This window comes from Crocodylus porosus, unplaced genomic scaffold (assembly GCF_001723895.1).
Source record: "Crocodylus porosus isolate Cpor-Errol unplaced genomic scaffold, CroPor_comp1, whole genome shotgun sequence".
NCBI lineage: Eukaryota > Metazoa > Chordata > Crocodylia > Crocodylidae > Crocodylus > Crocodylus porosus.
Window position 1 is genome coordinate 72,672,094 of NW_017728931.1, and position 27,677 is coordinate 72,699,770.

At 39.4% G+C, this 27,677-nt stretch overlaps 1 protein-coding gene across 1 annotated transcript in view; it reads left to right on the forward strand.

Moving 5' to 3' along the window:
- The window catches only part of PPP1R12A (protein phosphatase 1 regulatory subunit 12A), a 187,223-nt gene that overhangs the window by 143,517 nt on the left and 16,029 nt on the right, over positions 1 to 27,677 (forward strand). Inside the window, exons 17-25 of the mRNA XM_019543931.1 lie at positions 412 to 502; positions 5,977 to 6,174; positions 6,649 to 6,823; positions 9,171 to 9,289; positions 11,171 to 11,236; positions 20,808 to 20,824; positions 23,083 to 23,224; positions 25,409 to 25,513; positions 26,473 to 26,520. Of these exons, the coding sequence (XP_019399476.1) occupies positions 412 to 502; positions 5,977 to 6,174; positions 6,649 to 6,823; positions 9,171 to 9,289; positions 11,171 to 11,236; positions 20,808 to 20,824; positions 23,083 to 23,224; positions 25,409 to 25,513; positions 26,473 to 26,520 (961 nt within the window). The remainder of the gene's footprint in view (positions 1 to 411; positions 503 to 5,976; positions 6,175 to 6,648; positions 6,824 to 9,170; positions 9,290 to 11,170; positions 11,237 to 20,807; positions 20,825 to 23,082; positions 23,225 to 25,408; positions 25,514 to 26,472; positions 26,521 to 27,677) is intronic.

Below are 27,677 nucleotides of genomic sequence, written 5' to 3' on the forward strand. Positions count from 1 at the left end.
GACTGGAGGCTCTCCCTTTTCTACCATTGTTTTGGCAGACTGGTAGCATACCAAAAAAATAAATGGTTTCGAGACTCATTTTACTATTCTATTATAAGTAATATTTTAACTGATTGGTGTAGGTGCTGACTATGTGAGTTGGGTGAGGTGTTAGTGATATGCTTAAAGATTATGTGACTATAAATATTTGACAAGATTAATTCAGAAGGAAAATTCTGTGCTTTTAGAAATTTCAAAGTGTGCAAGTGTGAGAGAGAATGTATACGCCACATAAATATAATGTGCCATTTAGTTTGGGAAACTCTCCTCTTTTTCTTATCACTATCATCATATTATTGCCCATTTTCTATGGTCATATAATGTTTTGCAGATATCAATGGTTACTGATTTTAATCATAATTAACTCTTCAGATCATACCTCACTCCTGTTCGGGATGAAGAGTCTGAGTCCCAAAGAAAAGCTCGATCCAGGCAAGCAAGACAGTCCAGAAGATCTACACAGGTACATCTTTGTTGTTTTTCCATTTATAAAAACCTAAATTGGGGCCAAACTCCTGGGTACAGTGATATGTAATTTACCTAATATGATGAGTGTTCTTCCCACTATAAATCAAATAATTGACAAAATCAGTCTTTTTCTCCTCCCCAAAAAGGTCAGCAGAAAAGATGGGCCTTCCATTATGCATTGAAGGTTAACCTCTTTACTGTATCGGAGACTGAATTTAAGTGAATTCTAAAATAGAAATGATTTTTCAAATAATTGCCCAGAACCCATTCCTGACAATTCAGTGACTCTTACTCCCTGAGCCTTTAGCAGAAAACTCGGCAAAGCAGTACCTGTAGAGTGCTCTCTGGCCTGGCCTTCACATTTGGGTGGGGGCAGTGTTCACTTCCTGCTCCTTAGTACGCTGAGTTGTCTAACTGAAGTGGAGCATTTACTGTCCCATGTTTGCAGGCAGCATTTTTCCCTAATAGAACAGTTGTACCCTTTTTTCCCAACAACAGTATGTTATATTTCCTGCTGCCTTTGTCTAATTTTGTTTTCTTGCACTCTTCCCTACACTTTGTAATGAGGAAAAGCCTCACAGCCTTTGAGCCAGAGAAAGATGTCTTGTTGCTCTCCTCTTGTTTTTTTTCTGATATCACAAGGTAGGCAGTGTTTTGTCTAGTGAGGTGGGTTTTTTCAGTCCCTCATTACCTTTATATCTGTACCTTTCTTATTTGGGATGGTCTGTGAATTGACTATCTCTGCCTGTATCACAGGGGCTCAAGAATGCCCGTCTTGCTGTGGAGTTAATTCAGCCTCGGATGGATGTTTGCACTGCTTGTTCTGCCTTGGCAAAGCAAACATTCCTAATAAGTGCACCATCTGAAGATGGCTCAAGGCCAAGACCTGAAAAGCCAAACAAACTTTTCCTTCTTGGGAAATCCAGTGATTTATTCATTAGAGCTTGGGTTGTCAGAGCTAACCATCTCCTTCAGTGCTGCTATCCCAGAAATGGCTTGGCTGATCTGGTATATACCAGTCTTTCTGTCTCAGTATGGAGAAGAGGACGGACAGGAGTAAGAACAGTTTGCCCATTGAGATTTGTGTTTGCAGTAAATGAAAAGATTAAGGTATAAGAAGGGTCAGCCAGCCCTGTTAAGGATGTTCAGCTGTGGAACATTCTGCTAATGAAGGAACTGGGAGCTTAAAACCCAGAGCAGAGAGCAGAAAGGGGCAGGTTTTGAGAGAACAGCTTGCAAGGAGGAAAAGCCAAACTGCTGTGCTGGGGAAAAGCCAGAGCAGAAAATGGCTCTTTTCCTAATGTCTGGAGAAGATGAAGGATTTTTGTTTTGTTCTGTTTATTTTGCAAGAGACCTAAGTTTGCTTGGTGGTTTGCAATACATAAAATGATAAAGGACCTGCTTACAGCACACCATACTAGTACTTGAGATAAGGGACCTAAAAGGCTAGTTTCTGGGCTAGTTATGCGTCATATTCCTCATCCACTCTCCCATTTCAGATTGCCAACTGTCAAGCCTTGCTTGCCCAGATGACTTTTGGCTGTATAAGTGTGTTATCTTCTCTGTGGTGACTCTACTGTTGGGCTGTAGAGCCTTTTGGAATGATCCTTTCTGAATGGCAGTTTTTTAATCAAGATGGTTCTCAGTAGTACAGTCCATTTCCACAGCAGTCATTAGGAGGAAAGGCTGCAAGCCACAAGGTCCCCCTAGAAGGCAAGGGCTTCCCCACATATGAAGCAGTTATTGCTAAAACAAAACCTTCACATGTTGAAGGTCTCCAGGACAACGCTAAGATGACTGGAGCTAGATACCCCTCACTTTCTAAGGCTAGACCCAGATTCTCTGTATTTTCTGGAGTGTCAATCATAACAGAGCATTCTGGCCTTCTGTCATGGGCACTTGGACTCCTGCTCTTTGAAGCCCAAAGAAGCTCTGTAAATAATGCAGATGCTCTTCTGGGTCCTATCTTGCTGCTTCCCTGAGCCCAGCCTTCCCACCTTCTAGTCCAGGGGTAGGCAATGTTTTTTGGCCACAGCACAGAAAAAACCACAGTGTTTTTTGGAAGGTGCTGGAGTGCCGACATGCCGGAGCCCGGAGCAGCTGTTTTCAGTCTCCCAGCTGCAGCCGGCCCACAGATCCCTGTCTGCTTGCAGTGGGGCTTGCAGCCTCCCAGCTGCCTCCTGGAAGCAGCCTGGGCTCCATGGCTAGCAGCAGCTGCTTAGAGCCCGGGCTGGTGGTGGTGTGCCGAGCAAAATGGCCATGTGTGGCATGCTCAGCATGCGTGCCGGGGGTTGCTGACCCCTGTTCTAGTCTCTGCTTGTTCATATTTATAGCTAGATAGTTCTGTGCCTTTTAGTCTTAACCCAGAAACTTTTTGGATTTTTGCTATCAGAGTAGGCCCGCTCCATTAAAGTTCAGACCACCTCTATCACCTCCCTTTTGTGGTGTTACCATAGGTAGCATCTGTAGAGAAGCTACTTGGACCTTTATCCAAGTGTTGGCTAAGCATTGTGCCAACATGGAAGCCTTCCTGAGTTAAGCATTGTTTGCATAGAGGACTCTTAGATGTGTCTGGGCATTGCTTTGGAGACATCTAGCTAGGAATGTGTATTTGAATAATTTCTTGAAGAAAAAAGGATTACTTGCCAGTAACTGGAGTTCTTTGAGATTTATATGCTGCTTTGTTCAATCCTGTGATATACAGATATTTTACTGGAATGGTTTAATCAGGGATGATCCTGCCTTGAGTAGGGGCTGGACCCAGGTGACTTCTTGAAATCCCTTCCACCCCAGCTCAAGCTGTCTCCTCCATTCTCAGATGAAGAAGGGTGCCTTGTGCCCAAAAACTTCTCTCTCCCGAACATACAGCTGGTTAAATAAAAGAGGTTACCCACAAAAATCCTTGCCTCACTCGTATTCCTACACCATCATGGCTACAACATCACTCCACTAGTACTGTTGTTCAGTCATTTGAATCTGTACTTGTTCCACTTTTTATCAGTGAAATGAAGTCAAGATTCTGCAGTTGAAAGGAAACTGAAGAGAACAGTTTCCTTTCCTGCACACTTCATTTGACAAAGGAAAGCAAAGAGACATGGGGGCTGGAGTATACTTATTCTTTGCTGTACTAGTACCAGTAAAAAGGGTTTGGTCAAAGTGTTAGGGTGTGAAATGTACACACTTGTGGCCAACAGGTATGTAGGCAATGCATCTTTAAGAACTTAACTTACTGGAGTTCCTTTTCTCTACCTGATAAATGTAGTAATGAGGCCTTGGATTGCACATGCAGCAATATAACATGCATGCATCCTGGCAAATCTTCAAAAAAGTCTTGATGCCCATCTTGCTGGGGTCATCTGATCCCAGTCTTTCCTGCCGAAGTGCAGGAGTGCTGGACCCGATGATCTGTAAGGTCCCTTCTAGCCCATAACAACTATGAAACTGTGAAATAATAGTTTCCCAAGTTATTTTGACTTTTAAAACCAAAGCTTAGAGTTCTACAAGGGTACTTATTGGCAACTGTTCTGTTCTATGGACTTCTGTGCTAGTTGAGAAATAGATGCTGAAATCTGTATTTCCTTCACTTTCTAAGAGGTCTCCATAGTCCCTGGACTGATGTGACAAAGATGTGGGTAACTTGACAAGTTCCATTTCAAAGAGAAATGTTCAAGTTAGTTATCCAGATGAGGAAGGAGGAAATTCTCTTTGGACATCCAGGAATGACCTGCAACCTAACAGCGCCAAAGTTGTGTGCAGCTCATTAATGAGGTTGCCAGTGCCACCTCTCATTTTGATCTCTGACCATCTTTGTTAGCACTCCGATCTGTTTCCTGGTTACTGCAAACTGTGTTCATCTGGCCTGAACTGCAGCCAGTTACCTCTGATCTAATCCTTAAAACGGTTTAGCCACTAATTTATACATTCTGGTGTGGTGTATAGCTCATAGTAAGACATGCATGTGTGCACACTTGGGAGTCATCAATTTATTGAATAAATCATTGTGCATTTCCCCTCTATAACTTTTCCAGTTTTCTCATGTTTGTACTGAACACTTATAAATAGATAATTCAGTTCATTGTTGCTCTCAAGGCAGTCAGGCAATTGCCTGCTAGTACACTTTAGTCTACTAAGAAGAAACAGCAAAGAGTGACACATCCCTGGGGTCTTCTGATAGATTGAAAATACTCAGTAAGATTATTTTAGATAATCTACAGCTAGGGAGAAATAACCAAGTTTAACAAGGACATTTCTTTTACATTGAGGGGCTCATAACCAGATTGCCTAATGTCAAGGGAATCTATAAATACAAGAAGGTTATAGTTGCACTACCATAATCTTCTCTGTGAAAGAACTTGATAAGAGTAAGAGTCAATGGCAGAAGTTGATGACTTGAGTAGAGGCTAAAAATAGTTGGGTGCATACATACATGCTAACTTTCTAACAGTTAAGCCATCTTAACTTTTTAAAGTCATGTTAATTTTCTGAGCATACACTCATGTGGAGTAGAGTTAACTTGAATGAGGCACAAGATAATACACCTCCAAGCTGTATTATCTCAAGTCACATTAGTTAAGTTGGCTTAGCTCACACGATGGCTTCCACCATGTCAAACAGCTGTATGCATGTACACTTCAACATGGCTTAACTTAAGTAGACTTAGTTAAGTCGTCTTCGCCTACTTTTTCGACTTAGTATGTGTATACGCACCTGTTGACACTATCTGTTGTGGGAAATGTTTATCTTCCCTAGTGCTGGATGCAGCCTTTCATAAAACCGGAAGAGCCATAGTTTTATCACTAGAATTTCAGTGAGACAGACTGACTGAAAGTTTTTTAAAAGTTTTATTGCAAGGATTTCAGTGGACGGACTGACTGAAACTCAGAGGAAAATTTTCATTGGGATGTTTCATTTCCCAGTCATAGACAGTGTACTGTAGCTGTAAGTAATTTTATCTTCAAGGTAACATGAAATATTTTTTTAGCCTATCAAGAAGCCCTATGAGGAGATTGTATTGGGTTCTGTTGTCATGTTTTTTGGGGATGTTGCAGAGAAATTGTCCTGGTTGTGTTAATAAAACCATCCACATATCCCAGTGATGATCTGTGACTCTAGCTGCATTTTTCACTGACTTTATCTGAATCATTAGTGATGCTCACAGTAATTTTGAAAGGAAGTTGGATAGGTTTTTCTAAATGCTCTCCATGAATGAGGTACAAGATATCTGAAAATTGTACTGCAGATGTGCGCAACATGAACTGTGACTCAACAACCAGGTGCTGAAGGTAGGGAAAAAAATGATTGCAGAAATTCAGGAGGGGTCAATAGATAAGAATTGCAGAGTAGATTCTTTCTATAACCCAACTTCTTCAAAGTACCCCTGATGCACAGTATTTATTTTATATAGTGTTCATCAACAGTAGTGAAAATGTAAGTAATTTAGAAATATTGCTTTTTGTTTTTTCCCTACAGGGTGTAACATTAACTGATCTTCAAGAAGCTGAAAAAACTATAGGAAGAAGTCGTCCTACACGAACCAGAGAACAGGAAAATGAAGAAAAAGAGAAGGAGGAGAAAGAAAAACAAGATAAAGAAAAGCAGGAGGATAAGAAGGAATCAGAAACTAAAGATGATGATTATAGACAAAGATATTCCAGAACTAGTGAAGAGGTATCTCACTCTTTTAGTTAATGAATTTGATAGTCACCTTAATATATGGGCATTTTTATCTGCGCTTGTGGGGGTGGAAGTTTAATTAGAGAGTCTCTGAGAGCCACTCTAATTAAAGTGCCTGGAGCATCTCGTGTATCAGCATCCCCGCGCTTCAAAACGGCAGTGTTGGATGAACTTTAAATAAAGTGTCCCCACTGCCATTTTGAAGCGCAGGGATTTTAATACAGAAGACATGCTGGCTGGAGCCTGATAATTACCACAATCCAGCAGACTCGATTAATTGAGTCTGCTCTGATGCACTGTAATTACAGTACCTCGGAGCAACCTTCCTGCTCGTGTGCAGGTACCCTATGATAGCATTAAAGTGTATGATATAGATCTTTTATTTCAATGTCTTAATATCGTGGCTGTTTTCATTAATGTCCTTTAATCTCTGGTAATTGATACTGATTTTTTTTTTCTGCCAAACAGCCCTATCATCGCTATAGACCAGCTTCAACTACAGCTTCAACTACTCCGTCATCCACCTCTTCACTTTCCACATCCACTAGCTCTCTTTCTACTTCAAGCCAACTAAACAGACCAAACAGCCTTATAGGTATAACTTCTGCCTATTCCAGAAGCGGAAAAAAGGAAAATGAGAGAGGTACGTCTGCTATGTTTTGACTGTCTTCCCCATAATTACCAAAGGGTCATGCGTCTTTCCAAAGAAGGTAATATGTCCTGCATTAGTGGTTTTCAAGTGTCCTAAAATCATAGAACCCTTTCATATCACCTCTTTTGCTGTGGAACCCCTACACCTGGCTCCACAGCCTGTGAGAGCTGGTATGGAGCCAGGTAACCTAGCATGACAGTGGTAGTTGCCATTACCCCCAATCCTAATGGGAACCCCTGATGACCTGTGCTGAACCCCAGGGTTCCACAGAACACAGTGTGAAAGCCACGGTCCTATGTAACGTGAGCTGTGAGGTAAGGTATCTACTGCCACTTAATCCAGCTTCTGGGAGAAATTCTCTCATGTTTTTTTGGGGAGGGGTGGGTCAGTGTTGGATGGTAATGTCTTTTCTACTTTGGAGTTCAAATCTATTCATGCTGTCCCTTCCAGAGCCACAAGAGTTAAAGGGAATTCTGCTTGTAACACTTGTAGAGTTGCATTAAGACACTTGTTATAATCAGAAACAGTGTTTCAGAGATTTTGCTAGTCACCTGGCATGAGGTCGGGAGGGAATTTTTTTCCAGTGCATGATTAGCCTCTTGTATTTGGGAATTTTGTTAATTTCTGCAGCATCAGGGTGAGATACAGGTTAGTACGTACCACTAGAGAGGGCAGATGCTCTGCAGTAATAGAGGATCCTTTTATGTGCTTTTCTGGTGTCTTTTCTTAGGCTAAGGATCAAACTTACTTATTGCCAGATTTGGGATTGGGAAAGAATTCCCTCCCAGTCAGGTTGATGGTGATCTTGAGGGTTTTTGCCTCCCTATAGAGCAGGGCTGTCCAACTTGTGAGCAGCCAGAGGGAAGCAGCAGGAAGCAAAAGTTGGAGAAAGGAGGGGAGCCCAGTAGAATGGAGTCGGGGAGGTACTGATGTGGGGTTAAGCACAGGGTACCGAGGCAGTAAAGGCAACAGGAGCCTGCAGGCCATGAGTTAACTACTCCCAAGTTACATTCAGCCTGGGAGCTCTGCTACAGTGTATGAGTCATCTGCTAGGATCCTCTGGATGTTTACCCAGCCAGTTCCCTGCCACCAGGATTTTGGGGCATTCATGGCCATTTCCTTTCTGTGTCTGTGAGATGCAACACATTAGTTTCCTGAGGACTGAAATCCTTTAATCTAACCTAAATTATTGACGTTAATATAGGGGAAGCTGGATGAGTATGAATAGGACTATATATATTTGTGGTATGTAGGTCAAAGTAGATGATCTATTGGTTTTACTCAGCTGTAAACTTTGAAATAATCTTAAACTCTCAAGGATCAGTATTTTCTAAAACTGTTACTTGTAGTAGCTTTCAGGAGGTGACTAGCAGTATACTGGGTGTTATTTGCCCCTGTCATGAAGCAGTTCTGGATTTGGTTTGGGTTTCCACAATTACATAGTCCTATTCTTCGTACCCTTTCTATACTGAAATAAGAATATTCTCATATGTAAGCGCTGTGTAGGTACTATATAAATGAGTTTTTGGTGGGAGAAAAATTATTTAAGGTATTCAAAATCCAATACCTAATTTCATAAATGTGCTTTCTCCATGGATATTCCATTCTTTTTCTCTTATTTTTGCTTCACTTTTTTTAGGCCTGAAGATTGCGATAACAGAAATAAACAAGTTAGTGTAGGGTTTGTTACAGTGTCTGCCTTTGAATGTGTTGATAAAAAAGGTAGCAGACTAATAAACATTTTTGATAGCAGGCGATTGTCCTATGCTAGTACAACCCTGCACATAATTTGGATATTAAATATCCAAATTACGTGAAAGCTTTTGGAGGGGAAGAGGAGGTGGGTGGTCAGCCTTAACACCCAAGAGGTTGCATCAAAGCAAATGCTGAATTAATAAAATTAATTCCTTATTTGAATAAGGAAAAAAACCCCCGCAGGATTGCTATGGAGGATATATTTTAATGGAGGAAACTGAGCAAGAGAAAGAGGATTGTTTTGTTTTAATTGCTTGTTGTTCATTGTGATAACAAGTTATACAAAATTCAAGTTTAAATTTTGGAGCTAAGGTCTAGATCAGCCTCAGAATATTCCTTTATACTGAAATATTTTGCTTAGGTCACTGAGGTAAGGTGTGTGGCAGCAACTGGTAACTACAAAACATTTATTATGCCAGTCAAGCTGTATATAGAATAATGTGTTATGAACCCATGTTGTAAGCTGAGTTTTATGTAAGTAGTCTTAAAATGGCTAAAATATCTGTATCTTGGCAGATGCTGATATAGGGTTTCTGAAGATTAGGTGATTTCTATACTGTACTTAAAGTGTTGTTCTTAACAGAAGGAGGGAAGAAAGAAGAAGAAAAGGAAGAAGATAAATCACAGACTAAATCAATAAGAGACAGGCGACGGCCGAGAGAAAAACGAAGGTCTACCGGAGTTCCCTTTTGGACTCAAGATGTAAGGAAGAAAGTGCCCAAACTATTAACTTATACCTGTATTATGCAAGCAATAGAGAAACTACATTAAATTGCATTAGAATAAAATCCAATGTTTCAGAGTTTTTGCCAGTCACCTTACAAGGGGCAGAAAGGAATCTCTTTCTCCAATGCATGACGGTTCTGTTGAATTTAAAAGCAGTTGAATAGGGAGCATTGTAGAGCAGTATGCTTTATTATGATTCTTCATAGAAAAAAATCAGGAAGGATATCATCATGGGATGGATTACCTATGTCAAAACTTTTAATTTCTTCTTTAAAAAGTTACGTGCTAGTGTAAGACCAGCTAGGTAAATTGATTTGAAACTATATTATAAAGAAATGTAAAACCTTAAATTATTATCATGTGATGGGTACAAACCAGAATCAGCATAGTTAGGGAAAATCGCATCTTTTTAATCTGCTACAACTGTGAACTTGTCATTAAATAATTAAGGAAAACTGCTTCACCTCAGTGTGGGGGCTTTCAGGGAGCCTTTGGCCATCTTGTAAGAGATTCAAGAAAACGAAGTCATAGGATAAGTGGTAGAAATAGACGTGACAGTTTAATCCAGCCCCCTTGTTTAATAACCATTTTGTAAATGGGGATGTTCCTAGTGTAGAATCTGCCTGTGATTTATTAAGTAAAAGTGAAAAAAATACAGTATCTCTTGGTTTTGTGCAATGCTGGCATAATGGGGCAATTCAATCAGGCAGTTCTAAAATACAAATAATTACTAATAATATGTTACCAAGGTAGAAATCAGGAGCATTATACACATACATTTGTCTGCTCCAACAGACTGGAGATTAAGCTGATACACCAGGCACTGTATTGCATGCATTTGTGTAAATGGCGAAATGTGTGTTGGTGCTGAGAAAACGGCGGCAGCAGGCTGCCACCATTTTTTGCACTGCCGCCATTTTCTCAGTGCTGACATGCATTTTGCCATTTATAAAAATGCATGGGCTGCAGCACTGGGCATTTTTAAAAGCACCTGGCGCTGCAGCAGAAAGCGTTTGCACAAATGCCCCCAAAGTGTCATAGGCTCATTGTCTTAAATTTCCTGCTTTAGATCTCAAAACAAATCCCCTGCATCCCTATATGAACATGTTTGGATTGTACTTAAGTTTTTTGGGTTTTTTTGTTTGTTTGTTTTTTGTTTTGTTTTTTCGCATTAAGGGCAGGAAGAATGAATAAAAGCCCTGATACTGTTCCATGTTGATTTTATCATATTAAACTCTTCTGAAGCTGTCATTTTAGACTGATATTTAAACCATTAAATAACTTCAGAATCTTTCATATTCATTTGAATAAGTATGTAATAAGATAAAGATTGGTGCATTTTTATATTCTACTGTGATGTGAATATATTGATGCGAGATATTTTGAAGCAACCTTTGTTAACACTTCTAAACAAGCAAATTATCAAGAACAGGATGGAACAAAATTGTCTCTCTAATCTGCCTATATTTAATGTGTGAAAACTGAACTCTACAAAACACTATGTATTTACAATTAAGTGTGAATAGAATTAACTCTTTACTATCCTTCTCCCCTCCCTGTGACTTAAATTTTGTTTGTAAAAGGAAGAATTTTAATTTACCAACTGTATTTATCCCACATCTTTCCTTTTGCATTTGCTTCTGGTTTTTAAATGCTTATGCTCGTCTGATTAATTGGCTTTTTGAATTCTCTGTTTACTTCATGCAAAATTCTTGAGGAATTTTAATTACATGTCCTTCTGTTGCTTTTATGCGAACATTAAGGCAAATAGATTGACCACAGATATACAAGTATAAAATGATTTAAAGTTCTCAGCAGCATTCCAAAATATTTTTTATCTCTCTTCCTTGATTTCAGAGCGATGAAAATGAACAGGAGCACCAGTCTGATTCAGAAGAGGGAACAAATAAGAGAGAAACTCAGGTATTTGTTTAGAATGAATAAATGGAAACTGGTTTAAGAGATTACAATTGAATATAATGTTAAAACTTTCTTTCTTTCATTGCAGTTAGATTCGGTTATAAGAACACATCTTGTGGGGTATATATACTACTTATGAGTACTTTGAGTCATGGCTTGCTGGTATGTTTCAGTACCAGTTCCTTTGCAGTTTCTTGTGTGAAAGATGTCTTATACCATGTAAATGAACTGCAGGCTTTTATGATAACTGTTAACAGTTTTTAATAGTGGTTGTTTGTTGAGTACAGTATTACCTCTCTCTCTGTCTCTCGGTTTATCTATAGCGACTTTAGTACATGATGTAATTTCTAGCTGATACTTAGGCCAGTGACACTTACAGAGTTTATCTGAAGAAATTCTTTTCTTCTGCTTTGTACATATTCTCGGCTTTATCTGTTCTGTTTTTTCTCAGTGAAATGATGTGCTGTGACTAATGTGCACTAACTTTGAGTCCTACGCACTTTTCTTGATGAATACATAAAACAGCCACTAATAATAATTCAGTTGGTAACTTCATAGAGAAGCTTAGAACTGGAGATCACAATCTAATTGAACGTTTCATGCTAGATAAGCTTTACTGGCATATGTTAGGACAGGGTTACTAGTCTTCAGGGAAGTGTTTTGTAAACAATGTAATGAGATTGTTGCAGTGTGGAGGAGCTTTGATATTCTTGATAAAAATGTCAGGTTGGGAGGAGGCTGGGCTGTATCTTTAAATTAAGTAATACAATTTTGTTGCCTAAGCAATGAAGGTAACGCATTGGTGAAGAGGGCTCCTTCAAAATGATTTTTTCCTTGTTGTTTTTGTAAAAGCCTCTATTACTCATTCCTCAACCATTTTGGTTAGCTGATTCATTCTTCCCTCTTTCTGTTTGTTTTTGTATTTTCCCTGTATGGTTAATGTGCCTATGTGTTTATATTTCCTTTTTCCCTTCATCTGTTTCCAGTACAGATTCTATATTGCCCTCAGGTTTTTAATCATTCTCTCATGTTGCCACATTGGGCATTATTCCTTCCACATTTTGTCTAGTGGAAGCCTTCTGGTAGAATGTGCGTTTCAAAGGAAATGAACCAGCTAGAATAATATGATGATAAATAAAGCACAAAATGGTGAAGGTAGGTCTAAAACAAAACATTTTGAGTGTGGTCAGGAAAATTATTTTTTTAAAGAAGATTTTAAAAATGTAGGTTAGATTGGGGAGGGGGGGGCAGTGAATAGATGATATTGCTAACTTGGGGGGTTTCATACAAGAATTTTTAGGTTCAGTTGCATACTTCCCCACTAAGCCATATTATGAAAAACTTTACTTTTACTTGTAAATGATAAGCTGAACTGCTGCTGCTTAAAGTGATAGATTGGCTTCAAATTCAGCTTTGTAATAATATACAATTCTTATCATCTGTACTGTTAGTATAAACTGTATATATGTTAATGTTCAAATAATCTGGCTAGAGACAGTAGCTTGCTGGCTGGTGAATAACATATATGCTAGGACTGCCTTCACCTGTTTATAATATTGGAAAATAAGAAATAAAGCATACCTAGATTGTTTGGTCTACTTAACCTACCTGCAATGACACTATATTATAGGTTGTCAGATACTGTTCTCTGGCAGGAGTTGTACAGAGTCATGTTTCAGGTCTCCCCCGTCTCTTTCCATTTTGCACTATATTTATGCCGTTCCCCACCCCCTTATCCTTTGCTTTTAGCCAAAAACTGTCTTTACTTTACCATTTCCCTAACTATTTTGGTTCCCAATGTTGCTTTTGTTTCCCCTTGTGATATTCCCCTTCCACTTTTTTTTTTCCTTTGCCCTTCAATTCAATCCCACTCAAATCTTCCTGAATACTCCAGGTTGTGTGAGGTCTCCAAGTCTTCCTGTCCTTGTACTTTGGTATTTTCGTTTTTCCTGGGCTTAACAGTTTGCTGTTCCATATTATGGCATTGTTTCTCGCTGTCTCTTGATACAAACTGGGGAGGCTGTAGAGAGCTTGGTATGGTCTGTCTATAAAAGGACTGATGCCTCTGTTTTTGGCCATAGAAAGGAGTGGAATATCAGCTTTAAATTTTCTTCTGGATCTCCCTTCTCTACACCTTCTGGGAGTCCTATTTTAATTTTTTTTTTTTTTTTTGCTATGTCTTTATGCATGATTTTCTATAATCAGAATTCTATCTGCAAGCTCCTTTTCTTTTTATTCCAATCATCTTAATCATATTTTGATGACTTACTGCTAATTACAGGTTTCTCTCCACCATTTATATCTGGGTCTGTGACCAATATCTTTTACCTGTGTTTTGATTTTATCCAGCTGTGCCTTTGGAAAGGATTTTCAAGCTCAGGTTCCTGAGGTTAAGGTCCCTGACAGATGTTACACTTAAGACGTGACTGATTAACTAGTTACTCGCATCTTAACTAGTGACCTGCTACATGTTTAATCAATAAATAGTGATAAAATGGGGAGTATGCCATAAAATTATTACACACACTATGCGTAATAGCTTTGTGGCTGGTTCTTATCATACCATTAATTGATTGAATGAGTGACCAGTGCCTGGCCTCTGGAGCACACAGAAACTTATCAGGACTCCTGTGTGCTCTAGAGGCTGGGAGGCCCTTCCAGCTGTGGTAGTGCTCCCAACAGGGGAAGCACACCATGCGCGCCTGTGGCTGGAAGCCCTGGTCAGATGATTTGAAGTACCAGGTGGAGGGGGGGGGGGGATGTAGGGAGTCACATGGGATGTTCAAGGGTTTTAGGGGTCCATGATGTTTGTGAATTGTCATCTTTCCAATGGAATTGTAGCTTCAGGCAGCCATCTTTTCCAGTGATGTCATGTGAAGCCACAAATTGGCTTTTAATATAAATACAGAGACTTAATAAAAACCCCTGTTTTGTCAAATATAATTAAAGCTGCTGTAGAATTTCCAGTCTGCCGCAGCCAGAACTCTGCAGTTCCTGTAAATGTTGTAGAAATTTGCTCAAGTTTATTATGTAGTACAACAGTCAGTGAAGTATTTTGGGCACCAGTGGAGAATTACGAAAATCTGCCATCCCAGGAAAAAAACCCAAAAACGTTTAAACTCTCTTGCCTATGAAAATTAATAAAGGCAAAACTGGTATTGTACTTGCTTGTGTACCCCTTCTCTCTGTCAACTAGAAATATAATAAGTTTTGTAGTAAATAAGAATGCATGTGGCTGACTTTAAAATTCATATCATGACTACAAAAATAGTCATAGTTTTTTTACTTGGTAATGATTTTAGCCTTCTGAACAATAACTACAAAATTAAAATACTGAAGTTCTCTGTTACTCCCTTATGTGGTGCTGCTGTAGCTTTCATTGCTTGATGAAATTATAAGCCAGAGTGGAAGATGGTAGCTATAAACTTCTAAGAGCCTTGGCGGCTATTCAAGAATTTATACGAAAGGGAAGAGGTCGAGAACAGGTCTTGGAGATGCTACAAAAAATTAAAAGACTTCAGACAAAAATCTCTGGCCTGAAATCTGTGAGGAACCTGACAAACATGTTAATTTATGCAGTCAGAAGTCTTTTGAAATAAATTGTTTAAAACAAGTCATCAATCTGTACTTTGATGTTCCATGTACAGAATTGCATTGCCACTTGTTAGCTGATCAGTCATCCATAATTTTTAAGAAAAGAGATGTCATCAACAGTTAATAATTTGAAGATCTTTGTAATATAATTTTACTTAAGCTCCTTGGTGCCAGAATCAGAGATTTCCCAATGGAACATATAAATTCAAACTGCCATTCTTATAAAAAGTTTGTGCTTCAGTAAGGATAAAAATTTAGACTCGCATACAAGAAATAAATTGATGAATAGAAGCTTTGGGAAAGAGAAAATAAAAGGAAAAATCATGTCTGTAGATTACTTTGCCATCTTTTAGCTTAAGAAATTAAAGATGTTTTAGTGAAGCCTTATTTTTAAATCACATTTTACCAGTACAGTTCCCTCCCTTTGGCACTCCTTTCCAGATCAGCGTTCCTTTCTAGTGTCAGCTTGAGGGTGAATTGTATTACCGATAAATACATTCCATTGTGGAGCCTTGTGCTTGGAAAATGCAGATACTATTACTAATGACTCCCAGTATGGTAAATGTCAGGTTCTGGGAACCCTTGTGTGATATCTAAATTCTGCATATGGGAAGGCAAAGGTATTGGGAAACAGAGTTACTAGAAGTCAGGGATTGCTAAAAATAGGGAAACATTTTATATATTGGTAAAGCGGATCCAATTTTTGTCTCAGTCCCAACCGAGCAAAATTTTTTAAAAGGTTGCAGAATCTTATTCAAATTGATCATTTGTCACAATGCTGACAGCAGTTTACAACCAGGATATACTTCAGCAAAAAAGGTGGCAGCTTAACTGTTGAAGTAATTTGTAGTTACATTTATTTTTTTTATAAAAATGTTTTTGAATGTGAATACTAGGGTAATACCATGTTGCAACAGCTCACTTATTACCAGATATGCAGTTAGTTGTTGGCTTGCTGTATGTAGAAGCATTTGCATTAGTGATTTCGTGGTTTCATAGCTTCATAGTTGTTAGGGTCTGGAAGGGACCTTATGGTTCATCGGATGGACAACAAAATGAACATGAGCCACCAATGCGATGCCGTAGCTGGCAGAGCTGATCAGATACTGGCATGCATCTACCAAGGCATCTCGAGCAAGGCTAAGGATATCATCCTCCCTCTCTACTTGGCCTTGGTGAGACCTGCAGCAGGAGTTATGCATCCACTTCTGAGCACCATACTTCAGGGAGGATGTGGAGAAGCTCAAGAGAGTCCAAAGGAAGGCCATGATCATGAGAGAATGTGCTTGAACCACCTCAGGTGATAGTCTATTCCAAACCTTGGGGGCTCTGACAGTGAAGAAGTTCTTCCTTATGTCCAGCCTGAACTGGTCACAGTAGAGTTTGTGACCATTCCATCTTGTCATCTCTTGGGGGGCTCTGGTGAATAGTCGTTTCCCCAGATCCTGATGAGCAGCCCTAATAAACTTATAGGTGGCCACCAGATCCCCCGTGAGCCTGCGCTTTTCCAGGCTGAATAGCCCCATTGCTCTCAGCCTCTCATCATAAGGTCTGTTTTCCTGACCTCTGATCATGCGCGTGGCTCTCCTCTGCACCCTCTCAAGCTTCTCCACATCCTTTTTGAATTGCGGAGCCCAAAACTGGACGCAGTACTCCAGCTGTGGCTTCACGAAGGCCGAGTACAGTGAGAGAATGATGCCCCAGGATCTGCTTGAGAAGTATCTATGGATGCAAGCCAGTGTTTTGCTCGCTTTACTAGATGCAGCATCACACTGAAGGCTCGTGTTCATCTTGTGGTCAGTCATGGCCCCCAAGTCCCTTTCATCTGTAATGCTAAGCAGTGTAGCACTACCGAGCCTATACGCATGGTTTCCTCCCAAAGTGGAGAACCTTGCATTTTTTCAGTGTTAAACCCCATCAGGTTCTCATCCACCCATTTCATGAGTCTGTCCAGATCTGCTTGGAGTGCCCTCCTGTCCTCAGGTGTGGATGCTTTACCCCAGAGTTTAGTGTTATCGGCAAACTTAGCCAGTCTGTTTCTGACACCAACGTCCACATCATTGTTGAAGATGTTAAACAGTATAGACCCTAGGACAGAGCCCTGTGGGACCCCACTGGTCACAGCACACCAAGACGATTTTGCTCTCGTTGACCACCACCTTCTGGGTCCTACTGCGGAGCCAGTTACCCAGCCAGCGGATCATGGTGACATCAAGGCTGCAGTTAGCCAGTTTAGCCAAGAGGTGATCGTGAGATACCAGATTGAAGGCTTTTTTAAAGTCAAGGTATATGACGTCAATCTCTTTCCCCTTGTCCAGGTGATAAGTCACCTAGTCGTAAAAGGAAATGAGATTGGTCAAGCAAGACCTACCTGCAACAAACCCATACTGGGTATACCTCAGGATATTGCCTTCAACTAGTCTGTTAAGGATGGCCTCCTTGATAATCTTTTCCAAGACCTTCCCCAGGATAAAGGTCAGGCTGTTGGACCTGTAGTTTGCCAGATCTGCTTTCCTCCGTTTCTTGAAGATAGGCACGACATTGGCCCTCTTCCAATCATCGAGCACTTCAGAGTGCCAAGAACTCTCAAAGGTCTGTGCCAGGGGCTGAGCTATGATGCTCGCCAGCTCCCTGAGTACCCCTGGGTGTAGTTTGTTGTAGTCAAGTAGTCTTTGAAACTTAGCCTGTTCTGTGCCCTTTCACTAACTAGATTTTACTTCAGAATTTAATTTGGTGTATAGATTGGAATTCATCAGCTCTTACTGCTTTCTAAAGCACTTTAGTGGTAAATCTTTGGTCTTAAGCAAAAATACGTTTTACAGAAGTTTGTGAATGTGGAAACTGTTAAAAGTGGAATGTTGGTCAGGGCACCTGAAATAGGCTGAATGTGTAAGAGTTGCCAGCTTTCAAGATGATATTAAGAGTCTGATGTTAAATCTTTATTTCAAAAGATTTGACTTCCCAGGCTTTTGCTCTTATTCATAATGGCCACACTCATGATAGGAACTGCAGCCAGGCTTGAAGGTTGCTGATGTTTCCCTAAGCCTACTTTTACCTACATTGGATGCTCATTTCATCCAATGGCATAGGAAGATGGTGGACACAAAATGAAACAAAATATGGAAGAACAGATACCGATTTTTGTGATCGGCAGAGGGAAAATAACTGCAAGATGAAGCATGATAAATGAAAGAGTGGTTGAGCTTGAGCGATGGATAAGAGAGGGCTCATGTAAAGAAAGGAGGAATATTAGCTTTCCCAACTGAAGTCAGGAATCGAAAAAAAGGCTTCATGTCTACCCAGCAGACAAAGGTGTGTTGAGCCCCTTTGCCTCATGTATTTTGTATGCATTTAATGCTGAGTTTTTTACGTCCAAATTGGAAAATTGGATGCTAGGGAATTGCGGAAAGGCTGAAAAATCAGAAAGAATCAGATGTCATTTATTTTAAGAATATGCGAATTTTAGGCCAATACCACAGTGATGGATGAAATATAGCAACCAAAATAGAATGGAATGTTCTTGGGGGTCTTAGTCAGGATTTTTGAAAGCTTGAGGTCAGCAGTATTAGGATAACAAATGTCATTGGATCTCTAAATTTTATATGGGCAGCCACCAAAGATTGGCATAAGTGATCTTGATTTTATACTTGCTTTCCAACTTCTAAGTAATCTACTTTGTGGCAGTTCAACAACACCGTTCAATAATAGCAGTGACTCACTGTACTAAATGTACCCTGTGTCCACATTTTGTTTTCTTTACTGGTGACTGTTGTAATAGGAGTTTTTTATAGTGTGTTTAATGACTGTGGTGAAGCTTGATAAATGTACTCAGAAGAGTCTGCAGTTTTTTTTGTATTATTTTATATAGCTTTTTAGAGCAGTGCTTCTCAACTTCTTTAAGCTCAAGGCACCCCTTGGAAAATTCTAGCTTTTACCTTTCTTTCCTTTTTTAAAAGAAATTGCTGTAAAAATAATACAGCAATTCTTTTGCTGCAAAGAACTCAAAGACCATAACAGGTCAGAATGATTTTTACACCACGGAGTCCTATTTAGGAATCTCTAGGCTTATCTTGCAACTCAGGCATAGGTGTTTGAACACCTAATAGTACTTAATATTAGAGCACCTCACAGCACCTTTAAAGGATCTCACACCACCCAATCATGTAGTGACAGCTTGGTTGAGAATCACTGTTCTAGAGTGTGCCTGAAGCATTGGAAGGTAAGGATTACTATTACATGCATAAATGAAAAGACACAGTTGAACAGTTTACAAAAAATAGAAAATATGTAGGGGAACACTGGACACCAATGTACATTCAGCTCTGTGAATGCGTTAGAACACACACGTGAAATTAATAAGTGTTAGAATTCACGTAGTCTTGTGATTTTTATGTACAGGGATATGTTGGAAGGGTCTTGCCAAAATAAATGCTATGCAGTACTTTTTTGGAATAATGCAGATGATTCTTCCAAGGATCCTCTTGCCTGCTAATGTAGAATACGCCAATGTTTGTTGCATCTTTTTTCAGAAATGTTTTTCTTAAATGCAGAATATTTTGGAGTTGAGACCCATTTTGAAAGGGAACACCTGCAAAAATTCTGATGTTAATAAAAATGATGCTGTTCTCCTCAGTGCAGAGGAGTTGTTTTTTGGGTTGGACTGCAGGAAAGGTGCAGTAGCCTAGAAGTGAAAGAGCAGGACAGGGGGAGTTACAGTCAAGAATCTACTTCTTATGTTACTTGAGACTCTATAGGTGATGTTATTCGTCCCTCCAAAGAGCTTGCCTTGTTCATGAAGAGTGCAGTGATATTGTTAGGGACTTAACAAAATCACGGTGGAAGTGTGCTGCACATCAGCTACTTTAATCTTGCTTGTTTTGCCGCCCTTCCTCCCCCTGTTCCTGATTGGTGGAGTGGCCCCAGAGGCCCTGCTGCTTCCTGCTGATTGGCCAGCAGGCAATAACTGCAGTTTTCAGTATGCCGTTGTTTTGTCTCCTGGCCAGTTAGCAGTGGGCAGTGGGGCTGCTGGGGTCCCAGGAAACAAATCACAGCATATTTAAAACCATGGTTTTTGCATCCTGCCTGATCAGTAAGCAGCACAACCACTGGGGCTCCCCCTGCCAACTGGGGACAGGGCATGTGGCAAAACGATCAAAACTAAAGGAGCTGTTGCACAATGCACTTCTGTTGCGATTGGTAGGTCCCTAGATATTGTTTATTCAAAAGGAAAATGTAGGGGAATTACAAGCAATTGTAATGTGAAAATGCATTCCCTCATTTCATTCTTACAATTGCATAATCATTTTTGGTTTAAACATGGTTCCTGACTCCAAGTAGTGTCTTACTTTTGTCTATAAATTCTGCTATAAATTAGCATGTGTTATTAACTGCTTTTTGATTGTGATATTAAATGTAGTGGCTATATACAGCAATACTGTTGTGTTATATTGTTGGGTCAACAACTCATTCCCCACCCAGTCTGGTCCTATTTAAATAGAAATAGGTACTTTTTATTTTTTAGCTTTTGTTTGAATACTGTGTAGGATTGTGGTAATGACCCAGCTGAGGTCTTAAAATATTCTTCAATTAAAAAGGAGAGGCAAAGAGAATTTAGAGAATAATCCTTTTGCCTTTAATAGCAGGTAGAGAAGCAGGGGCAATGTATGCACTTGTGAAATTATTCTCATGCTTGAAAAAGGTTAATTTCTAAACACTTTGAATTTGCATGGATTTCTTTGCAATTCAGTTTTCTGGCAAATATTCTCCAGCCCATATTTCCTTTTTATAATAGCCATAACAAAATTGGAACTCTACATGGTGTTCCAGTAATGCATGGTTGAATAGCATCCAGTTTTTTCCTGCACTTTAACATAACTCTGCTGTGCTTCATCTATTTGTAGATTGTTAAAATGTATATTTAATGAAAGTACAAATACTGACCTACTCTAATGAGTTTTTTGTTTTTGTTTTGTCTCCCCAGAGTGATAGCCTTGCAAGGTATGTTGGCTTTTTTAACAAAATATTTTTTTTAAAATATTATCCTCTTGATTCATGTATTTTATTGGGAAAAACCCACTTCGATTTCAGTATTAGGCTAGGCTGACCTCTAAAAACGTCAGTACTATGTAAAGATTTAGTACGTCTTTTATACATAAAGATGAGGTAGTCAGAAAGCTCCAGAAGGGATATTTAATTTTTTGCATGCAGTTGGAGCTGATTCGTAAGTACATTCAAAGTGATAACCGTATTTACTGAATGAATTAGTTGTAGGACACCTAAAATGTTCTAGGTATTTTGAATAATGTAAGTGATACAGTCAGTGTGCTACAAAATGTACAGTATAAATCCACTATAAATGACAAGTGGTTCTGAATGCTGAAGTTCTCAGATAACCTTTTGGACTATCAGAAAGAGGCCCCAGTGCTCAGGAAATTAGGCTCCATTGAAGTTCCCTAATGTGAAACTCCAAAAGCGTTAGTCACTTAGGAAAATTTTTAACTAATTTTTTTAGCCATATCAAATGAATTAATTCTAAATGCTGAGATTTTGATTTGTTTTTTTCCTGTCAAAATTCTCTTCTGTCAACATGAAGCATGATGGCAGAGGAGAGTCCTAGGAGTGACTCCTTTCTTGCATCAGTGAAGTGAAGCAAATAGAACCCATATAAGCAATATAAAAATAAATTTAATATTTTTTGCTTCTTTAAATGATGGGCTGGTTAGTTTAGACTCCCTAGTTCCATCTTTCCTATTTCTTTCTCCCACTAATATCGTATCTTTAAGCTGAAGATTGGAATCTGCCTTTAAAAAGAAGACAAATTCTTGCCCTTACAATTTCTAGATTTTTGCATTTCTAGATTTTTTTTTTTTTCCTGTAGTATTAAATTACCTCTCTACAGTTTCTTAAATAATAATATGAGCACTTAAAGGCAGTTAGCCATGCTAGTCCAAAGTCAGGCAGAAGAACTGACTGGTTCAGACAAACGTGAATTTTCTTAATCAGCACCCTACTTCATCAGATACTGCTGTCTAAGAAAGCTCATGCCTTTCTGAACCAGTTAGTCTCTAAGGCTGCTGGGAGATGTGAAGGCAATCTTATGCCCTCTCCCCCTGTTGCACAACCTGACATGGCAAATACACATGGTAAGTTGTGCAAGTATGGGAACGGGGCATAAAATGTGCCACATCCCAGTTGCATGGCTGCCAGGGCTGTCCTGTGTTGATTCTGACAGTCATCTGATCATCAGCATTGTGCAGGGGGGTTCCGGATATGGGACATAGATGCCCTATGGCCAGTCCCTGAGATTAGGCAGGGACAGCTCTAGGTCCGAAACAGAAACCCAGAGATGCCTCTTGCCCAGTTTCAAGGGTAGGACTCTCCTTAACCTGGCAGGTTTGCTTGAGTGGCAGGGCAAGGCTCTCTTGAAGTCCTGGATCATGGGGAGCTCCTGGGCTCACTGCCTGGTTCTGAATCCAGGGCCTGTCCATCCATATGCTGACAAACATTTGATTTGCTCAGAGCCATGCTCCACATTCAGTTTATAGTGCCATACAAATAAGCCACAAAGCTATTCCACATCTTGTGAATTGTTTTCATGGTTAGTTTGCCATTTTATGACATCATAAGTAGGTTTAATGTGTCCATTTGTATATTTATAGTGTGATAAACACATTAATAGCACCATAAATGTAGCATCTATTAGTCTCCTAAGGTGCCACCCTGCCCTACCTTCAGTGCAAGTGCTTGCGCATATTTTGCTTTAGGCAGGCTATGGCTTCCTAGGCTCTTAATAGCTAGCTTGATGTTGAGTACAGTGTATGTTGAGTGTCACTTTAAATGTGAAGGGACCTGAAATGTAAAAGAAATAAATGCTGGAAACTAGCTAGATGCTCTTTACTCATTCTTAAAAGGAGAACTTTAAAGATGTGTAAAAATGTATTGAATGAGTGTATTTGAATTGAAATTATTTCTTGGTGGGGGGGGTGTAAGTCATACATGGCAGTCAGGAGACATATTTTCCATACAGAATAAAACTTGAAGTACTGAATAGATGAAAAAACTTAGAAACCTCAGTTTGCACCAAATTAGAAAGAGGATAGAAAAAAATGGTTTGATTATATTAAAATAATGATATGGGGTATTTGTACATTCTTGTTTCAAAGTTGAAAATACAGTTTTTGATGTGCTTGAACTAAGTGAGTAATAGCATGCATGGAGGTTCAACATGGAAAACTTTAACCCCTTTTATTTTAAAGATACGATACGGGATCTATCAGTACATCTTCAGGTGACCGTTACGATTCAGTGCAGTCACGTTCTGGGTCACAGAGTTACCTTGAAGACCGAAAACCATACTGTAGTAGGCTAGAGAAAGAAGATGCACCTGATTTTAAAAAGGTAACTGATCCAGTAATTTTGATATTAAAATAAAATTGTTTGTTGTCATCTGTTAAAAATTCTGCCCTGCTATGATTTATTACTTGTGTTAAGTCTCAAATCCTGCCTCGCCATCAGTGTTCACCCTTAGTAATTCACCAGGGTTAAAGGGACAAAGACAAAGGAAAGAATCAGGCCACCCTCTAGGAACAGAATATTTCCTGGTTTTGGCAACCCCCTAGGGTGAGCAGGAGAACCATGGTATTTTTTTTGTGGCTACCAGTGCTATTAATATTGCTGGGTACTTATGGAAACTTACTGGTGCACACATTCTACCTACCTGCTAGGGGTGTGCGAAGCTTTAGTCACTGATTTGATTCGGTGGCCAGATCTCCGAATCCAAATTGAATTGAAGCCTCCAAATCAATTCGGAAGGCAGGCGTGCAGCAAACATAAACCGAGAAGAGGGAGGGGGAAGTGGGGGAAGATACTGACATCTGTAGCTGGCCTGTGACTATGATCTTTTTCTGAGTTCCCTTCCAATCGCAGTGGTCTGGGAGAGGTATGTAGAAACAGCATATAAGGCAGCTGTGTGAAGTGATCTAAATCAGAGGTTTTCAAACTGTGGTCCATGGACCACCACTGGTCCACGAGCTCCATTCAGGTGGTTTGCAGAAAGGTTGCAAACCAATCAAGAATATCTGTACTTGGCCCTGCACTTGTACACCGAGACCCTCAGGAATTTTCAAGTGGTCCACGAAAAGAAGTTTGAGAACCACTGATCTGGATGCAAAAACTCATGGACTCAATATAGACATTGGATTTATGATGCACTATAACCTGCCTGACACCTGACCCCCCCCAGGTACCTGTCTACTTTTACCTGCGCTGCTGCATCTCTCTTCCCTCTCTCTCCCCCAGCCTGTCTCTCATTCCCTGATGCCTCAATTTACATCTTTTCTGACTGGCTTTCTTGCTTGCAGCCCAGCCTCTGGCTTCCTTATTATTCATTCTATCCAGGAAGAGTGCACATACCAACTGCAGATGCTTCCTCAGCCTGATTTTTAAACTCGAAAGTGTGCCAAGATATATTACTCCCAACTATTCAGTTGGTCTAATAAAAGATATCACTTCTACTCAAAGAACCTTGTCTGCCTGTTCCTTAGATCAACACTGCTACAACCAGAAACCCAGTTAACACACACAAGTGACATGAATTTTGCTTTCAACAGTTTGAGGTGCTCTTTAATAAAAGCCCCTGCACTTATCTCCTTGAAACATGGCAGGCTTCATGCCCTCGGAAGGGGCTACCATCCCTTTTGCATTCATCCTGCTCTGCCTTAACACATACAAGTGATACAAGTTTTGCTTTCAGAACCGTGAGGTGCACTTTCACACAAGCTCCTGTACCTAGCTCCTTGAAACTTAGTAGGCTTCATGCCCTCAGAAGGGGCTATCATCCCTGCTGTTTTCATCCAATTCTGGAAAAAAAAAAAAAGACAGTTATAGGTGCTTTAGTGATTTCCCCATTATAGTCTACAGCTAAATCGGCACCAAATCTTTCAAATCCAGTTTGGCCGAATCAATTTGGGACAGTGAGCCGAATCACCGAATCAAATCACTGTCCCCCAAATCGGCCGAATCCAAATCAAAGACAGGCCATTTTGCACAGGCCTACTACCTACCTGCTACCTCCCTCTAGGTTTTATTGGTTAAAAGTAAAAAAGAGGCTATTTGATTCAAAATGACCAACTGTATGTTTGTCAAAAACATACATACTTAAAATTTCCTGTACTATGGAAGTAAAAATACCTTTCATGCACAAAAACACTTACAGGAAAAGTCAAAAGTTGCTTCTTTCAGGAAATGTAAAAATTCTACTCTTGAAAGCTAGTATTTTCTTGTGTTTCTTCTTGAAGTGCATTGAAATTTCCTGTATAATTTCAGGGTTAGCCCAATAGTTTAAAATGCTCTAAAATGTAACATCTAATCAAAATTGTACTGTTTGTGCATATATTTAGAGCCATTTGGTCACACAGGTATGCTTCTCAAAGTTGGGTCAAAACAGCCATAGAATTTTAGGAGTAACTTCTTGGGGAATTAATTTGTTTATTTTTTAGATAGGATTCTGGCATAGCACATTTATTTATTTGATGTAGCCAAAAGGAATGCACATTTGTTAAACTTGTTAATGTTTTCTCTTAGCTTTATGAACAGATTGTAGCTGAAAATGAAAAGCTGAAAGCACAGTTACATGATACCAACATGGAGTTGACAGATCTTAAACTACAGTTGGAAAAGGCCACTCAGGTTTGTCCTAACAAAATAAAGTTGCATAGTGTGGCTAAAGATGTTTTTGGTTAAGATTTTTTTTTGTTCTTTTTTTTGTAGTTAAGGAACAAATAGTGTAGCTTTAAATAGATACAGATAACTGTTCTGTAAATGGTGCACTGTAAATGGTGAACTAGGCGATCATATGAAATCTGTAGCCACATACAGGCATTACATTTCTTATTGGGAGAATCACCAGTCTCCCAGTAGGAACTACAAGCGTGCAAGCATTCATTCAGTTTCTCCTAAGGGGAACATGCAACTTCCAGGCTGAATGTCAGTACTGCGCTCGCTCTTTCAGACATTTCTGTTGGTGGATATTACTTAGAAAATGCTGCTGCTAGAAATGAATGCTTATATATTGTTAAACTAAAATGAGTGTTTTAAATATTGTTATCTAGTCTTTCCAGACACATATATCTATATACTGCATGGTAGCATGCATTACTGCTCTTCTGGTTAATTACTTAGTTTTTTTCATTGTTAAGACCAAGAAGAGCCAAAATGTGTTCCAGGGGAGGGGCAAGGGTTTTTTTTGTCTCCTCTGTTTCATCTAAACAAATGCTGTCTGTCACTTATGCTGCTGACCGACATAAAAAAAATAACCAAAACACACTCCGTCTCCTCCGCTACTGGAGGAGGCAGAGTGTTAGTTTGACCTGGCTCGCCCAACATCTGTATAGATTTTGCGTTTGAGCAGGACATTTTGGCACTTTTATCTAATGGCAGATTTAGTCGGCTACTGGATGGAAGTGGTAAAAAAGCCCCACCAAAGCGCTGTGTCTGTACAGATGTTGGGTGAGCCAGGTAGAACTAATGTGATACTGCTGCTGGGCATGTGTGGGGCTTGGCATGAGGGTATGCCAAATTTAAAGCACCATGTTAGTAAGGGGGGGGAGGTTTACATTTCTAAACAGCCACTACTTTTTTATTTTCAGAGACAAGAAAGATTTGCTGACAGGTCACTCTTGGAAATGGAGAGAAGGGTAAGTATTTAGTATGTTTTATTGCATATTTTAGTTAATTTTGTTCTGCTGCTTGTTCAGCCAGAGGTTGGAGGGAAGGAGGAAGGTAGATATCAGTGGTAGGTGAAGTCATTCTTGTAAGATAAATTTTTTGAAAGACGGGGGAATTTTAGAATGAAAGATGACAATAAATATACAATAGCATTATAAGCAGTAGAAGGTTTCATTAAGAAAGCTCTTCAGTGTCAGTTTTGTTATACATGTATGCACCATTGACTTCTGTCCTCCCGGCCCCCATACATTAATCCTATTTCCCAGAACAATGTCTAGTTTTCTGAAAACTGAAGAAAGTCATACAGTCTTTTCTTAAAATTCAAAATCAACTTGCTGCATACTTTCTCTTTGCTTTCTCAACATCTGTTTATATTAGCAATTTTCAGGATTGAGAGAATGTCTTGATAGAATTTCTCTTTATCATCAGTAATAAATATTGCTCCTGTTTTGTTACACAAGGTATTGGACCTTAAACCTGTCATTGGTACACAGTTGTAAATGATGTCAAATTCTATGGCTGACAGTCATTTTACATAGTAAGAATGATGCCACATTTGACTGGAATATGAAGATGGATTAGGGAGTGTTCAAGTTTTTTTTGTTTGATTTGTACATCATTTATAACAGTTACAAGTGGTAGGGAAGAATTACATCCCTAGTTCTAACAGTATACCAGACTTCTTCATGTAATTCTACCTTCTAGTGTTTCAGATTAAGAAGGCAAACATCTTAATCTACAAAATGTAATGCTGGTAAATTAAAAACATGCACGTTTAGGTTGTGGTAGGAGACCATAGGGAGACAGAAATACTTAAGTGTCCTGGCTAGCTGAAGTTCCATGAATGAAACTTGGTGAATAAATGTTCCATAAGAAAAGTAAAAAGTCCTGGTATGCAATATTTAAGTGTGTATTCTCCAAATAGCACCAATAGATACTTTAGTATACCATGTCCTATTTTTCAAACCATTTTCTCTCTCACTGCTAGAATAGTTTCATATCAGTTTTTTCCTTTGTCACAAGTGGCATTTAATTTTAGGTGTAATGGTACCCAATTTTTACATGGATCCCCAACTTGCATTTTGTTAATACTACAGTGCTTGATAATACTTTTACATTTCCTTTG